The 17009-nt window shown below is 39.1% G+C and overlaps 1 protein-coding gene and 1 pseudogene across 1 annotated transcript in view; both read left to right on the top strand.

Moving 5' to 3' along the window:
- SPG11 (SPG11 vesicle trafficking associated, spatacsin) overlaps positions 1-17009 on the top strand; it is an 88038-nt gene that overhangs the window by 26600 nt on the left and 44429 nt on the right. The window contains exons 9-16 of the mRNA XM_025920087.2: positions 4815-4970; positions 5385-5560; positions 7863-8039; positions 8882-8953; positions 9235-9362; positions 9666-9841; positions 10732-10945; positions 16397-16600. Of these exons, the coding sequence (XP_025775872.2) occupies positions 4815-4970; positions 5385-5560; positions 7863-8039; positions 8882-8953; positions 9235-9362; positions 9666-9841; positions 10732-10945; positions 16397-16600 (1303 nt within the window). The remainder of the gene's footprint in view (positions 1-4814; positions 4971-5384; positions 5561-7862; positions 8040-8881; positions 8954-9234; positions 9363-9665; positions 9842-10731; positions 10946-16396; positions 16601-17009) is intronic.
- LOC112856503 (F-actin-capping protein subunit alpha-1-like) lies at positions 1269-4011 on the top strand (annotated as a pseudogene).

Genomic DNA, 17009 nt, shown 5'->3' with positions numbered 1-17009 from the left:
AATTTTCCCAACCATACTCCTATTAGGCATTTAGATTGATTCCAATTTTTAGTATTGTTGGTAGTGTGCTATAAATGCTGTGTGTGTGTGTATGTGTGTGTGTGTATAATTTCACATATGTACAATTACTGGGATAAATGTGTAGATGTGAAATTTCCAGGTCAAAGAGACACATGATTTATATTCTTAAATGCTTTGAGAAATTGTCCCCCAGAAAAGTTTTATCAACTTGTACTCTAGTTACATGGAGAAAACAACAGCCTGCTTTTTTTCCATCAATGTAGTGTTCTCACTGACACTGTGGATTCGAAATTTTCTTTTTTAAAAAACATTTTCTTTCATCTTGCTTGCCCAGTTTGCCCTTTCCTTTTGCATTGCTAACTTGTTTTTTTTTTAACTCCAATTTCTTTTTTTTTTTTCCAATTTTTAATGTTTAATTTTGAGAGAAAGAGAGAGTGTGAGCAGGGGAGGGGTAGAGAGACAGAGACAGAATTTGAAGCAGGCTCCAGGCTCTGAGCGGTCAGCAAGAGCCCAACGTGGGGCTTGAACAAAACAAGCAGGAAAATCATGAACTGAGTAGAAATTAGACGCTTAACCAACTGAGCTATCCAGGCACCCATCTGATTTCTTTTTTTAAGTCTGCTTGAATTTGTAGAAAAAGGCCTGGTTTGTGGTAAGTGGAATTCCCTCAGCAATTGTCTGGTCATTATTCACTTCTACTATTATTCACTTCTACTATTCACTTCCCCTCTCGCCTGCACTGCTCTGCCCTAAATGGTGGGGATGAGTCTGGAAACCAGCATGGGAATAGCTTACCAGCTGTCTCAAAGGCAATCTTAGGTTTCTCATCATTCTCTTGCAATTCTGCAGGTGGGGCCAATGCTGAGATAAACAGGAATCCCTTTATTAGGGCCCACAGCTGCCAAATGGAGGCTTCAGGAGCCTGCACTTCCTGCTTTCACCTGCATGTTTAAGAGAATGGTTTTGGAAACAGGCTGAAGTTTTGGCTCTGCCATTTACTTACCAAATTAGCATGGGCAAATTATTTTAATCCCTCTTCAACATTTATTTATTTTTGGGACAGAGAGAGACAGAGCATGAACGGGGGAGGGGCAGAAAGAGAGGGAGACACAGAATCGGAAACAGACTCCAGGCTCTGAGCCGTCAGCCCAGAGCCTGACGCAGGGCTCGAACTCACGGACCGCGAGATCGTGACCTGGCTGAAGTCAGATGCTTAACCGACTGCGCTACCCAGGCGCCCCTATTTTAATCCCTCTTAACCTCAGTTTCCTCATCTATGGGAAAACGGCTACAGCACCTACCTCTCAGCATTGTTGAAAATGAAAAAAAAATTAGATAGCACTTATAAAACACCAAGCCTGATACTTAAGATATAGCATAGGTGGTCAGTAAAATGGTGGTTACTAATAATACCAGTAAACAATGACTAATAGTAAGTAGAATCACTAACATTTGCAGGTAAGACTTCATAAAATTTTTGTGAACTTTTTGAGAGGAGGATGCTGGCCTTGTTTTTTGCTTGTCCAAGCAGCCCAAGATGCCCAACTTCGAGGATTGGGTGTCGGATGAGGAGAAGGTACACATAGCTGCTAAATTCATCACTCATGCATCCCCAGGGGAATTTAATGAGGTGTTCAACAATGTCTGGCTACTACTTAATTGATGATCTCCTCAGGGAAGGGGTAGCACATGCGTTTGCCTAGAATAACATGTGTCAGTTCATACCTGTGAAGATAGAAGGTAGAAGATTGGGTCTTCATTACAGAACAGTCACCTGGGTAATAGATTTTTAGATCCAAGAAACAAAATTTTAAGTCTGATCATTTATGGAAAGAAGCAAGTGACCCCCAGCCAGAGGATGTAGATGGAAGTCTGAAGTCTTGGACAGAACCATGTGACAGTGCTTTAAGGGCCAATGTGAAAGATCTTATTCCAGTGGCTTCTGTATGATTTATGCCAAAACTATAGACAGGCAACAGACCATTACTGTATGCATTGAAGCCATCAGTTTCAGCCTAAAAACTTCTGGAATGGTAGAGATCAGAGTGGAAGTTCACCATCACACCACCTACAGCCCAGGTGATTGGAGTACTTAAGATTCAGGTTCATGGGGTGCCTGGGTGGTTCATTCAGTTAAGCATCCAACTCTTGATTTTGGCCCCAGTCCTGATCTCACAGTTTGTGGGTTCGAGCCCTGCATCAGGCTCTGTGCTGATGGCAGGGAGCATGCTTGGGATTCTCTCCGTCTCTCTCTGTCCCTCCCCCTGCTTTCTCTCTCTCTCTCTCTCTCTCTCTCAAAATAAACTTTAAAAAGTTTAAAAAATTAAAAAAAATCATTTTCACTATTATTAAGATGACAATGTTCAGTTGCCTAGTCATAAAGATGTATAGGATTCAGTAATTGTTTCAAACGAAGTCCAGATTGCCAAGTCATTGAGCATGCAGAAAGTAATTATCATACCACAATTAGTGAAAACTATCAAACAGTGTCAAACACCACATTCAAGGCCTTGTGCCAGCAGCTTCCAGTTACCCACACCAGAATCTACTGGAACAAAATACTCAGCTACAAGAGTGGCAAAGAAATGAGGAATGCTTAAAGGCCGAATGTAGGATTTTTCAGTATGTGGAGAGAAAGGATTCAACATGTGATCATATGATGAATAAGTGATTTCTAAACAAGAGTGGTGTTTTGGGGTGCCCGGCTGGCTCAGTCAGTAGAGCCTACAACTCTCCATCTTGCAGTTGTGAGTTGGAGCCCTATGTTGAATATAGAGATTACTTAAGAATAAAAATAAAAAATTTTAAAGTGGTATTTTGCTAGGGCTTTGAAAGTTAGCAGGTTTCTAACCTTATAGAGTACTGTTGAACCTATAGCATCGTCTTCATCCTTTTGTGTTCTCTGCCTTTTAATTTTGTTTTCACTATACCTACTTGTAAAAAATTTTTTTTTTTTTAATTCTGCCACATTTAATGATGGAGAAGGAGATCTATCCTGGAGTCATTTTACCGTTTAGAAAATTTTCCTAGCCAGGAAGCCCTGTTACTGATAAAGAAAGGTAATATGCTCGGTACTTTTCTACCCCTATCCTTCAAAGCACTTCTGGTACTTGAGTGGTTTTTACTGATCCACCAGCAGCCAAAGAGGCTATGCTACAAACTAGCTGAATGGAAGACATGTTTATCCTTCTCCCTCTGACTGCTTTGATCATCATTTACTGCATCTCATAAATGTAGTGTTCAAAAGTTTGGATTGGGCTTTTCAGATCCTTTTCTGGGGGCAAAGGAAGTTTTCTGGAAATACCATTATAATCAGCTTCCCTGGGGAAGTTGTTTTTAAGTGCAAAGAGTTGAACCACATTCCCTGCACATTAATGTATTGGCACATGAATGTGTTTTTCTCCTCCCTCATTATCTCCTTCCCCTCTACCACCATTATACAGTTCTAGACATCTGCGTTTTTATTTTTATTTTTAAAAATTTATTCATTTTTTGAGACCCAGAGACAGAGCATGAGTGGGGAAGGGGCAGAGAGACAGGGAGACACAGGATCTGAAGCAGGCTCCAGGCTCTGAGCTGTCAGCACAGAGCCCGATGTAGGGCTCGAACTTATGGACTGCAAGATCATGACCTGAGCCAAAGTCGGATGCCTAACCCACTGAGCCACCCAGGCACCCTAAAATCTGTGTGTTTAGATGAGTTTTACCCACTTACTGTTTTTTGTTCAAGAACTGCTGACATAATAGGGATGTAGTAGGGTATAAAACTTGAAAAATGCAGATGTTGAAGGAATAATAGTTATCTTGTGTTTTAATACTTTGTGGCAGGATTATACTATAAGCAGATGAATCAGACAACTATGTAAATCACAAACAAAAACTAAAAATGAACCAAAGTGAAAAAGGATAACGTTCCAGGCAATATCTTTCTCTTGTAACCTGTTATTTAAGGGAATGCTACTGATTTGTTCTAAATAGGATGTATAATTTGTTGCAGATTCCTCTTTCTCATTCCTGCCTGCCAAGAACTCAAATGTAACTGTGATATAGCAACCCTTCCCTAGTATACTGGCTGGTAAATGTGTGATCTCAGAATGACATAGATACGATATGACAACTGATAATGGTGGATTCATTTACATTGTTTACACTTCCATGACCAGGCCTTAAGGGAAGGTCAGTTCTTAAAATAAGCAGTGTCTTCCTACCTATCTCCAAATACATGTCAAAACAGAAGGGTATTTGTGCTTCAGCTTTGTTTTTGCTCAGTAATACAGTCAAACAAGCTTGTTTCCAAGTTACCCGTTGAGCTGTGGAAGAATTTTTATTTCAAATAAAATATATTTGTGGGGTGCCTGGGTGGCTTAGTAGGCTGAGCATCCAACTCTTGATTTTGGCTCAGCTCATGATCCCAGCGTTGTGGGATTGAGCCCTGAGTTGAATTCTAAGCTGGGTGTGGAGCCCGCTTAGGATTCATTCTTTTCTCTCTCTCCCTGCCTCTCTCTCCCTCCCTCTCTCTCCCTCCCCCCCATCTATCTCCTTGCCCCCCCCAACCCCCATCCTTCCTCTGCTGCATGAGTGCACGCATGCACTCCCTCTCTCTCAAATAAAAAGAAATATATTTGTATTATGTGTCTTTCATAGTATCCATTCATACTGCACTGTCCTCTATATCAGGTAGTCCAATAGACATACATCTGTTATGTTCCTAAAAAATTTTAACATATTTTTGATTATGTTAGTTTTATTAGAAGAATACTGGTGTTCATGTTAATTTCTTTTGTTCTTTCTCAGATGTGGAAAAGCTGACACCAGCCTTGGATTTACTTTGCTCAGCAATTAGAGAAAGTGATTCTGAAACCCAAAGCAAACACTTTTCAGAACAGTTGCTTAATCTTACATTGTCTTTTCTTAACAAACAAATAAAGGAGCTTTTTCTTCACAATGAAGGTAAGATAGCAGCAAAGAGGGGTGCAACTGCCCTATCCGTGTGTCAGGACAGAGATCCCAGTGGTCCTATTGCCACTGGGAAAATATAAGCCAAGAGACTGCTATTTCCTAAAACTGAGAAGAGTCAGTGTATATAATTGATTGAAATAGGTTCCAATACTGGCCAAGTTGACAGAAAGGACTAATTATTGTGAAAAGGGTTATGTTAAAACACAGAGCTACTGGTAAATACGAAGAAGCTCAGATTTTTTTGTTTGAAATTTGAAAACACCGAGTTTAATTTTTGGCATTTTTCTAGAATTCTTTATAACAGCTTAGGGTTTATTCCTTTTCTCTAGTTCTTGCTCTCTCTATATGTATATGCACACGTACATTTTTATATATATGAAATTGGCAAATTGGTGTTTTCCACAGAACTAGATGAACATCTACAGCAGGGAGTGAACATTTTGACCAGCTACATTAATGAACTTCGAACCTTCATGATAAAGTTTCCTTGGAAGATAATAGATACCGTAGATGAATATGATGTAAATGAAAATGTCCCCAAAGTAAGAGAAAGCGATATATGGAAGAAACTCAGTGTTGAGGTAAATATGAGTAATTACTACTTCTTTTATTTGCCAGATTTAGAGGATCTGAGAAAACAATTTGAAAACCAGAATTTAGAATCTGTACATTTGTGATTCAGAATCTTTAGCAAGGTTTTATACATTTGGAGTTTAGGTTTTATAGATTTGGAGATCTCTGGGCATGACTTCAAATTTATGTCTACAAGCTTGTGTATGTAATTGAGAACACAGAGAGGTTCCCTCTGAATTCTTAATGCCAGATCTGCCCACTTAGATCCAGTGACAAGCACCTAACCCCAAACCTATGTGAAGTGGCACACTCTTCACGATATTTCTTCAATGGCTAGGGCCTGGCACTTTGGAGTTAAGCATTCTGCCTGACCTTTGGGTAAATCGCATTGCTGCTGGTAGTTTGATCTTAGGAAACTTTTATTTTATGGCATTATTTCTTGGACATATACTCAGTTTGAGTCCTATCTCAGATTCCAGTTAAGATATCTTGCCAGTTAAATTTTCTAGCTCACCTGCTTGACTTTTTTTTAATTTTTTTTTAATGTTTATTTATTTTTGAGACAGAGACAGAGCATGAACAGGGGAGGGTCAGAGAGAGAGGGAGACACAGAATCCGAAGCAGGCTCCAGGCTCTGAGCTGTCAGCACAGAGACCGACGCAGGGCTCGAACTCACAGACCGCGAGATCATGACCTGAGCCGAAGTCGGCCGCTTAACCGACTGAGACACCCAGGCGCCCCTTGACTTTCTTTTTATAGAAGTTAGTACAACCAAACTGTGCTGCTGCCCTCTTTATGACTGGGGACTGGAAGAATCCCTCCACCCACCTGTCGAGTATTGGCTTTGGAAAGACAAGGACCAAAATAGCTTAACCCAGATAGATGATCAAACTCAGTAGAGAGTGAAAGTGATAAGTTTGACATACTGTCAGGTTTGCAGGACTGCTGTTCTTGGGGTGGAGGAACAGGGAAGTAGCTGGTGTGACTGCTTTTTCTGTATCTCTTATTCTCTATCCGAAAGTTGATTGATTTTCCCTCTACTGTTTTTGGCTTCTCTTTTACAGTCTCCTTTGCAGGTTTCACTTCCTATTTTTCACCCTTTAATATGCTCCAAGGTACCATCCCTCGTCCTCTGGTCTTTTTGCTCAAAATAATTGATTTTTAACTTTTTGAAAGGTTATAGCGTATTTTGATGAAAGCTGTGGACTCTGTCTCCAAAAATATACATGCGATTGTGTGCATGTACACATGCATACAATTTTGCATAAGGCTTCATGGGATTTACCTACTCCTTGAAAGCCCCGGGTTAAGAATGCCCCTATTTGGGCCACCTGGGTGACTCAGTTGGTAAAGTATCCAACTTCAACTCAGGTCATGATCTCCTGGTTTGTGAGTTTGAGCCTGGCATTGGGATTTGTACTAATGGGGTGGAACCTGCCTGGGATTCTTTCTCTCTCCCTCTCTCTTTGTCCCTTCCCAACTTGTGCACGTGTGCACTCTCAAAAAAAAAAAAAAAAAAAGTCCCTCTTCTGTCTAGGGTATAGGTCTTCAGTGTAGGTCTTTATTCCTTCTTACTAGGATTTTTGCTGTAACCTTCTAATGCCTTACTGTCTTGAGCTTGAATCCCTTGTAGTCTATTCTCCACATTGCTACCTGAACATTCTTCCTAAAATATGTATCTGGTTATGTCACCCTTAGCTGTTAAGATCTTTCAGTGTTTCCACATAAATTTCAGGATACAATCCATCTCCTACATATAACACCCTTCATGATGGAACCTCTGCTTTTCTTTCAAATCTCATCTGCTACTATGTCCAGTTTTTTCTCCAGTTAAATTGAGTAATTTGGAGTTTCCTGAAGAGTGATACTGTTTCTTGCCTTTATACCTCGGTATATATTCCCTCTTTTTGGGACCCTTGTCCTGTTTCCTCAATATATGTATGTAATGCTTACTTGCCTTTTAAATTTCACCTCATTAGTCCTCTCTACTAGGAAGACTTTTCTTTTGTTGTTACCTGTTTTATTTAGATGCTCCTCTTCTGGACCCTCCTCTCTAGCACCCTGGGATACCTGCATCGTCGCCTTTATCATACAAGACTATACTCAGTACTTTATTTGTATATTTTCCACTAGTCTAATAGCCTGTATTTTGGTCAACTTCATCTCTCCTGTGCAAAGCACCAAATCTAGTGGTTGATTTTCAATAAAAGTCTATTAGGTGCTCAATAAATATATAAGTCCCATGTTGATAATCATAATAAGGAAATAAAAAGGAACTTAAAAGGCAAATATGTTTCCTCATTTTCTTAGGACGTTATTGCCGATGCTATTTTGAACAACAGAATACCAGAGGCACAGGCTTTCTTCAGGATTAACAGTCATTCTGCTCAAAGACTTGAGGAGCTGATTAGAATAGGCCTAAATTTGGTATTTGACAATTTGAAAAAGAACAACATAAAGGAAGCCTCTGAACTTTTGAAGAACATGGTGAGTTGCATAAACTGTCTGATCTTAAAGTCTCTAATGGAAGAAAAGTTCTCTATATTGAATGCAATTTCTGGTTGATATAAAAATTGATTTGTATTCATAGTTGTGTCAGAAACTAAGAAATTTATATAGCCTTTACTGGGAAATAGTCAGAAATGTTCTTTGGTACTGAGAACTTTTTTGAAGAAATTTTTTTATTGGGAGTTTCCATCATTTATTCTCTGTTATACTTGGCACTTTGACTAGAAGGAGACAGTGCTTCTCCTAGAAGGCTTCACACATGTCAAAGTGTGCACAGAACCTCGTTTGTTGGGAAACATTCTGGGTTGTTCGTGTGACCCCTTACGTCTCCATTTGAGCTAATGGCTTATACTTTTACTTCGTGCTCTGTGGTTTTACTTCATTTGAGAAGGGGAAGTCCCGGAGGTAGGCCTCCTGGACTAAGCTGAGACCTGGCCCTAATCTGCATGGTCGTGGCTTGTCCATGGTAACTTTCTAGAGGTACAGAGTGAAACCATGCAAGCATTGTGATTTGCGTTGACTTTTGTTTTCAAGTGAATCATTATAGCTGATACCTGCAGTTTTGGTCATGGTAGCCTAGCATTACCTTAAATTGTTCTATCTGCTGCCTTTGTTCTGGCAAAGTGGCTAAGGACTTTAGGGATAGGCAGTGTATACGTAAGGTAAATCTAGAGTATGAGTGTTCACAAGAGCAGAAAAGCTGTAGAATTCTAACAGGGTACATGTCTGTAATAGAGTATTTCTTTATCCAACATATATTTATGTTTAAAATAGTCCTTTTACAAAATGTAAAGGTTTTTCAATTTTTCTGTTTATTACAGGGCTTTGATGTAAAAGACCAGTTGCTCAAGATCTGCTTCTATACAAGTGATAAAGATATACGGGACTTTTTGGTAGGTAAAGGTGAGGCTATGTAGTTTACATCTTCTAGTAAACCTTGGTGAAAATTCAAAATGAATTATTTTAATATTCGACTAATGTCTAGTAAGTAAAACTATTAGAATTCCTTTTATTTTTAATGATCATTTTGCATTTGCGGTAAAAGAAAATTTGAATATATATACACTTCAAAAATTCAAAATACAATTCTTAAATGGCATTTAATCTCATGACATTTGTTTTGCAATTGTGATTGATTTTTGTGAGGTCACTGCTTAATTACTTTTTATTCAAGGTTGAAATTTTAAAAGAAAAAAATTATTTTTCTGAAAATGAAAAGAGAACTATAGACTTCGTGCATCAAGTTGAGAAGTTTTATTCAGGACATTTTCAAGAAAATGTGCAGATCCAGTCCTTTGCCAGGTAGTCTTATTAGCGTGCTTTCGATAATATGGAAAAAATATTGTGGACATTGTTTATAATTGTTAGTGAGCACAGGTTTTTTGTGTGGAACTGAGCTTACATTCTCTATGAAGATAAAACTTGTATCATCCAGAAGGGACTCAGGGAATTTCCTCTCATTTCAATATTTGTATAATTACATACATATTTTTAAGATAATAAATACAAAAATGATAGTATTGAATTATGTGTTTCCTAAAAGAGTTAAAGTTCATGAGCAGATTTTCCCTCCAAAATTAAAAAAAATTTATACCACTGTTTCAGGTATAGGATGAAGGAACAGGATTTTTTCAAGCACAAATCTGCTTTGGACTCACTCCTGAAACATGATCCTAAAGATAAATTTAACAAACAGGACCACAGAGTTGTGTTAAATTGGGCTCAGTGGTGGAATCAACTAACACAAGAATCCATCCTTCTCCCCAGGATAAGTCCAGAAGGCAAGTGTGAAAGAACCTAAAATTTAAACATATTGTATGAGAATTAAATTAGGCATTTGAATATTTTGGTGAGTCTCCATTTTGGAATTCCTTTTGGGGGAAGAATACTCAGTTACTTTAAAATGCAAGTCATTGCATGAAGACCTCTTATCTCAAGGTTTTTATTTTAATTTTTAGAGAGTGTGTGCATGAGCTGGGGAGGGGCAGAGGGGAGAGAGGGGGAGAGAGAGAGAATGAGAATGAGAATCTTAGGCAGGCTCCATGCTCAGCAAGGAGCCCGACATGGGGCTCAATCCCACGACTCTGGGATATCTCAAGGTTTTTGTACGAGATTTATAATGTGACAGTGAAAGAGAAAAGCCATATGATTTAGTGAATTGAAATTTCAAGGCTAAGAATTTTCTAGCTAGCCTCAAAGTGACATCTGTGTTTTTCCAATAGTCTTTGAGTTTCTTCTTGTGTAAACTAAGGATCTGTATCACATGAGGGCTCTGGGGAACAAGTAATAGTAGTTATGTATAGAATGTTAAATTCATGTTAACTATTACAGCCAAAGTTACTTTGTTTGTTTATTTAATTTGAGAGAGAGAGAGCGCGAGCATGAGCCAGGGAGAGGCAGAGAGAGAGGGAAAGGAAGAAAGAATCCCAAGCAGGCTCTGTGCTGTTAGTGCAGAGCCCAACATAGGACTTGATCCCATGAACCATGAGATCATGCCCTGAGCCGAAATCAGAAGTCGGGCACTTAACTGACTGAGCCACCCATGTGCCTCCAAAGTTTTTATTTATATTAAGAAAAGGGAAGAAGAATCTATTAAGTTAATTATTGTTGAGTTTTGTGTCAATAATCATAATTCATTGCTGTTTTAAAATGTATTTTATTCTTAATGCAGAGTACAAATCATATTCTCCTGAAGCCCTCTGGAGATACCTCACAGCTCGCCATGATTGGTCAAGCATTATCTTGTGGATTGGAGAATTTCAGACCCAGAACAGTTGTGCTTCACTTCAGCAGAACAGATGGCCCCTTCTGACTGTTGATGTTATTGATCAGAATACTTGCTGCAACAACTACATGAGGAATGAAATTTTAGATAAGCTGGCCAGGTATTGTAACTGGAGATGAATTCAAGGAAGGGCAGTAAAAAACTAATGGTGTAAATTTTGCTCTGAAATGCCGTAAATCCAATGCAATGTTGTTTCATAGTATTTTAAAATTATAAAGTGTTACCATATAGGGGCGCCTGGGTGGCGCAGTCGGTTAAGCGTCCGACTTCAGCCAGGTCACGATCTCGCGGTCCGTGAGTTCGAGCCCCGCGTCAGGCTCTGGGCTGATGGCTCGGAGCCTGGAGCCGGTTTCCGATTCTGTGTCTCCCTCTCTCTCTGCCCCTCCCCCGTTCGTGCTCTGTCTCTCTCTGTCTCAAAAATAAATAAACGTTGAAAAAAAAAAATTTAAAAATAAATAAATAAATAAAGTGTTACCATATATTGAGGTTTTAAAATCACATGCATTTTGGAGTGCCTGGGTGGCTTAGTTGAGTGTCTAACTCTTGATTTTGGCTCAGGTCATGATCTATCTAATGGTTTGTGAGATATTGAGCCCCATGTCAGGCTTCACACTGTCAGTGCAGAGCCTGTTTGGAATTCTCTCTCTCTCCCTCTCTTTCTCTTCCTCTCCCCTGCTCATGCTCGCTCGCTCTCTCTCAAAATAAATAATTTTTAAAAAAATATTTAAGATCACATGCATTTAACACCATGTGTTAGTGAATAGGTTCTCACACTGTAGCTGACATGGTCAGCTGTCATTGGAGCTACAAGGACCAAGTGGCAAGAGCTGAGAAGAGGATGCCTTAGTGTCATGTAATGTCTCCCACTCTTCTCATTACTGTCACTGCACCTGTGTGCTGCCTGTGGATTTTAACTAAAGAGGACTGTTCAGTTAAGAAATTAGTGAGGGGGAAGGGTGCACCCGATTTTGGCTCAGGTCACGATCTCACAGTTGGTGAATTCCAGCCCTGCATTGGCCTCTGTGTGGACAGCTCAGAGCCTGAAGCCTGCTTTGGGTTCTGTGTCTCCCTCTTTCTCTGCCTCTACCTCGTTTGTGTTCTGTCTCTCTCTCTCTCTCTCAAAAATAAACAAACGTTAAGAAAATAATTTTAAAAAATTTAAAAAAAAATCAGTGAGGGGATGCCTGGGTGGCTTAGTTAAGTGTCCAACTCTTCATTTCAATTGAGGTTATGATCTTGTGGTTCGTGAGTTCAAGCCCTGCATCAGTCTCTGTGCTGATGGTGCAGAGCCTGTTTGGGATTCTCTCTCTCTCTCTCTCTCTCTCTCTCTCTCTCTCTCTGCCCTGCACTCTCTCTGTCTCTCTCTCTCAAAATAAATAAACTTAAAAAAAGAAAAAAATTAGTGAAGGGTAAGTAGCTCTTGAAGTGATGTGAAGACTTGAAATTTTTAATTAATTGCTAAAAACAATTCTGTTAGATTGAACCATGTGAACTTGCCATTTGTGTGGGTCAAAAATGGTTGAATATCAGCAATTTCACAGGCTAAACCTAATCTATCTTCCTAAGGCTATAAAAATAATATAATGAGACAATAACATATATATTAATTTTTAAGTTTCTGAAGCTTATTCCCCATGTATTTATTTTATTTTATATTTATACTTTTAGGGAAGTGTAGCTTTATTGTCCTAATCAATTTGAAGATATGGAGAGTGAAATCTAGAGAAGTTAGGAGCTTTGCCCAAGCCAGTTACTTACAGACTTCAATTCTTTTACCTCTGACTTTCTATTTGCTGTTCCTTCTATGGCACTAAATCCTTTCCTTATTTACTAAAAGTAAAATTGCATATAACTTGCATGGTTGTCAAATATTTGGCTTAATATTTATTTATTTAAAAAGCTAGTATGTGTGTGATTCAACAGGAATATGACATTAGTGAATTAGGTCTACAGTAAGAGATTAAAAGGAAAAACTCATACCACCCTGTTAGATACAGAAGAGCATTTGATAAAATTCAGCATCTATTTATCATAAAAGCTACATATTAGCAAACTAAGAGTGGATGCAAATTTCCTTAATGTGAAAGGGGTATCTAAAGAAATCTTGTAGCTAACGTTATGCTTGATGGTGAAACACCACAAACGTTCTATTTAGATTTGGAGCAAGACAAGCCTGTTGTCGATTCTTCCCAAGTTGATCTTTAGATATAATGCAATCTCAATAAAAATCCCAGCAGGTTTTCTTGTGGATTTTAACAAGCTGATTATAAATATTTATATGAAAATGCAGAGGGTCAAGAATAGCCCTGAAAAAGAACTTGTCCTCCCAGGTATAAAAGTTTATTCTAAAGCTCTAGCAACCAAGACAGAGTATTGGTTCAAGGATAGACAAATAGACCAGAGAACAGAATAATGAGCATAGAAACAAACTTCTACATGCATGCTCACTTTATATATGACAGAGGTGGCACTGAATAGCGGGCAAAGAACATTTTTTTTGACAAATGGGAGCTGGGGTAACAAGATAGTTGTGGGGGGGGGGTGGATTTAAACTGGACTTTTATTTTTAATTGGACTTTCTGCCTTCTCTGATGCATACAGTCAATTCCAAGTAGATTTCAAAACCCAAATGATAAATATAAAACTGTAAAACTTTTAGAAGATATGGAAGAATATTTTCATGACCTTGGGAGTAGGGTATGCTTTCTAAACGGCCTAAGGGGTCAAGGAGAATGGTTACTGAGACCTAGAGAGCTGCCTGGCAAGAGTTGTGTCCCTTAGTGGAGAGTGTCAGGCAACCTGCAGTCACCCAGCACAGAAAGAGCCAAGGTATCCTCATCTTCTCCTCTTTCTGACTCTTCTCTTCTTATGGGGGTCTTCCATAGGCAAAACAAAATGGAAGCCTGAGGGTACTAGAGTCTTCTGTGCAGGTGAGCCTCCAGGGATAGGAGAAGAGTAGAGCTTGGATCTGGAGGGGAAGATAACAGCATACATAGGCATTTCACAAAAGAGGAAACACAGATGGCCAATAAACATACAAAAAGATGGTCTTCCTCATTTGTAGTCATGGAAATATAAAATTATTTTACCAAAAATCTAGGAGTGCTGCACTGACCATCAAAGGTAGAGAGTAGATAAATAAAATGTAGTTACAGTCCTACAGTGGAGTACTATATAACAATGAAAACAAACTGAGGGTATTATGCTAAGTGAAATTAGTCAGAGAAAGACAAAAATCATATGACTTCACTCATATGAGGACTTTAAGAGACAAAACAGATGAACATAAGGGAAGGGAAACAAAAATAATATAGAAACAGGGAGGGGGATAAAACAGAAGAGACTCTTAAATATGGAGAATAAACAGAGGGTTACTGGAAGGGGTGTGGGAGGGGGGATGGGCTAAATGGTAAGGGGCACTAAGGAATCCACTCCTGAAATCATTGTTGCACTATATGCTAACTAATTTGGATGTAAATTTTAAAAAATAAAATAAAAATAATGAAAACAAACTGTACTCACAGGTATTAACATGGGTAAATCACACAATGTTCAATAAAAGAAATGAGACTAAGAATAATATATCCAGATAGTACCATTTATGCATAAAATTTAAAATAGGCAAATCCAAGAGTGCCTGGATGGCTCAGTCAGTTAAGCATCCAACTTCAGCTCAGGTCTCATGGTCTGTGAGTTCAAGCCCCTCATCGGGCTCTGTGCTGACAGCTGGGAGCCTGGAGCCTGCTTCAGATTCTGTGTCTCCCTCTCTCTCTGCGCCTTGCCTGCTTGCACTCTCTCTCTCTCTCTCTCTCTCTCTCTCTCTCTCTCAAAAATAGATAAACTTCAAAAAAAATTTTTTTTTAAGTTGGGACTGGGCAGGGGGGCACCTGGATGACTCAGTCAGTTGAGCATCCAACTTCAGCTCAGGTCATGATCTCATGGTTCATGAGTTTGAGCCAGCTTCAGGCTCTGGGTGGACAGCTCAGAGCCTAGAGCCTACTTCCAGATTCTCTCTCTCCCTCTTTCTCTGCCCTCCCCTACCTGCACTCTGTCTCTGTCTCTGTCTCTCTCTCAAAAATAAACATTACAAAAAATTTTTTTTAAATAATTATTACAAAGTTAAGATAGTGGTTACCTCTGGGGGTAGCAAAGGACATGCATGGGGGAAGAATACACCAAGGTATAATAATCTATTATTTGGGTGATGGTTACATAGTGTTTCTGTACATGCCACATTATATATTTCCTATTGTCCTCTGTATAGTATATAAATTTAACAGTAAATTTGTAAAAAGTAATATTTAAATGCAAATTTCTATTCTTGTTTAGTTGTTGGTCTATTTAAATTATTCTGCTTTAAATTATTAAATTAAATTAAATTATTTAGCTTCTAAATGGTTTTGTTTGGGAATTTTGAAAATTCCCAGTGCTTAAAACATCTAATTTCAAGAGCTAACCACTGTTGCCATAGTGGATTGTGCAATTCTAGTTAAAATCATAAGAAAATGGAGATAGCGGGGCGCTTGGGTGGCTCAGTCGGTTAAGCGGCCGACTTCGGCTCAGGTCATGATCTCGCGGTCCGTGAGTTCGAGCCCCGCATCAGGCTCTGTGCTGACAGCTCAGAGCCTGGAGCCTGTTTCAGGTTCTGTGTCTCCCTCTCTCTGACCCTCCCCTGTTCATGCTCTGTCTCTCTCTGTCTCAAAAATAAATAAACGTTAAAAAAAAATTAAAAAAAAAAAGAAAATGGAGATAGCTTAGATTAGGTTTTTGAAATAATGAAGATAACTCTAGACTGTGATTTATTTTTTTTTTTTAATTTTTTTTTTCAACGTTTATTTATTTCTGGGACAGAGAGAGACAGAGCATGAACGGGGGAGGGGCAGAGAGAGAGGGAGACACAGAATCGGAAACAGGCTCCAGGCTCTGAGCCATCAGCCCAGAGCCCGACGCGGGGCTCGAACTCACGGACCGCGAGATCGTGACCTGGCTGAAGTCAGACGCTTAACCGACTGCGCCACCCAGGCGCCCCTCTAGACTGTGATTTAAATACTAAGATGGTGCACCAGTCTTCATCAGAAACTAGCAAAATATATATGTGTCAGAACAGATTTATAGAGTGAGACTGTAGCAGGATTCTCAGACAGATAGTCGTGACGCTGAGGCTTTTCTTTCCAGGAAGTAACTTTATTCCTGCCAGCATTGCTCAGTTGGGTTCGTACCTGGAGAACTGAGCCCTGAACGCCACATGGTGTAGTTTTCTATATACTTTTTACTTCTTTGTCTCCTATATATGGTAACACACAAACATGTACTCTGGTTAAGTGGTCTCCTGTTACAAGGTTGTGAGGGATATTGTCACATACACATATAGCCAGGTTGCTTTGAGGTTTGTTTTTTCTTACATTAGGGAGGGGACCCTACCACAAGACTTGGCAGTCTTAATTTGTAAATCCTTATTTTTAAGTAGCTGAGACTTCCACAATGGAAGTGGTTTGGTCTGCCCTGAGTCTAGCAACTTGGTAACTTGCCACCTCTGAAACCTGCCCAACAGGAGTGGGATTTTTCTTCAGTCTGAATTAGAAGACTTTGAACTCTTCCTGCTAAGACTGAACCGCATTGGAGGTGTGATGCAAGATACTCTACCCGTTCAAAACTACAGGTCCAAAGAAGGTTGGGATTTCCATTCTGACTTCATTCTCTATTGTTTGGAACACAGTCTGCAGTATCTTCTCTATGTCTATCTTGACCGTTACAAGTGAGTATTGAGAATTGATTTGTCCTTGTGCAGCACAAATCAATTTCCTCTTTCCATACTACTTCTGAATGTGACTTTTAGGAAAATATTAAACACTCCCTTGAGGAATACTGATCTTTTTGAAATAGTGCCCCTTCACTCCAATACTTGGTACCTTAGTTCAGTGCTGCATTCAGCTAACTGCTTATCATGTGTTTTTTGGTGATGTTAATCCTGTAACATGTCTGTTAACCTATAAGATAACTACAAAGAATAAAATGAAAGAAATGCCTTAAAAGTTTAAAAGAGAGGAAGATTCCGAAAGTTAACTTGGAGTTACTTGATACCTTCATTACCAGGCAAATGAATGCTAAACAATTCTGTAAGATTAACAGAATGTTATGAGTTCGTAACCACTGCAAGGTATGTT

This window comes from Puma concolor, chromosome B3, assembly GCF_028749965.1.
Source record: "Puma concolor isolate L17-30 chromosome B3, mPumCon1.1.hap2, whole genome shotgun sequence".
Classification (NCBI taxonomy): Eukaryota; Metazoa; Chordata; class Mammalia; order Carnivora; family Felidae; genus Puma; species Puma concolor.
The sequence above is the reverse complement of the archived record's forward strand: the minus strand, read 5'-3'. Positions and strand labels throughout refer to the sequence as shown.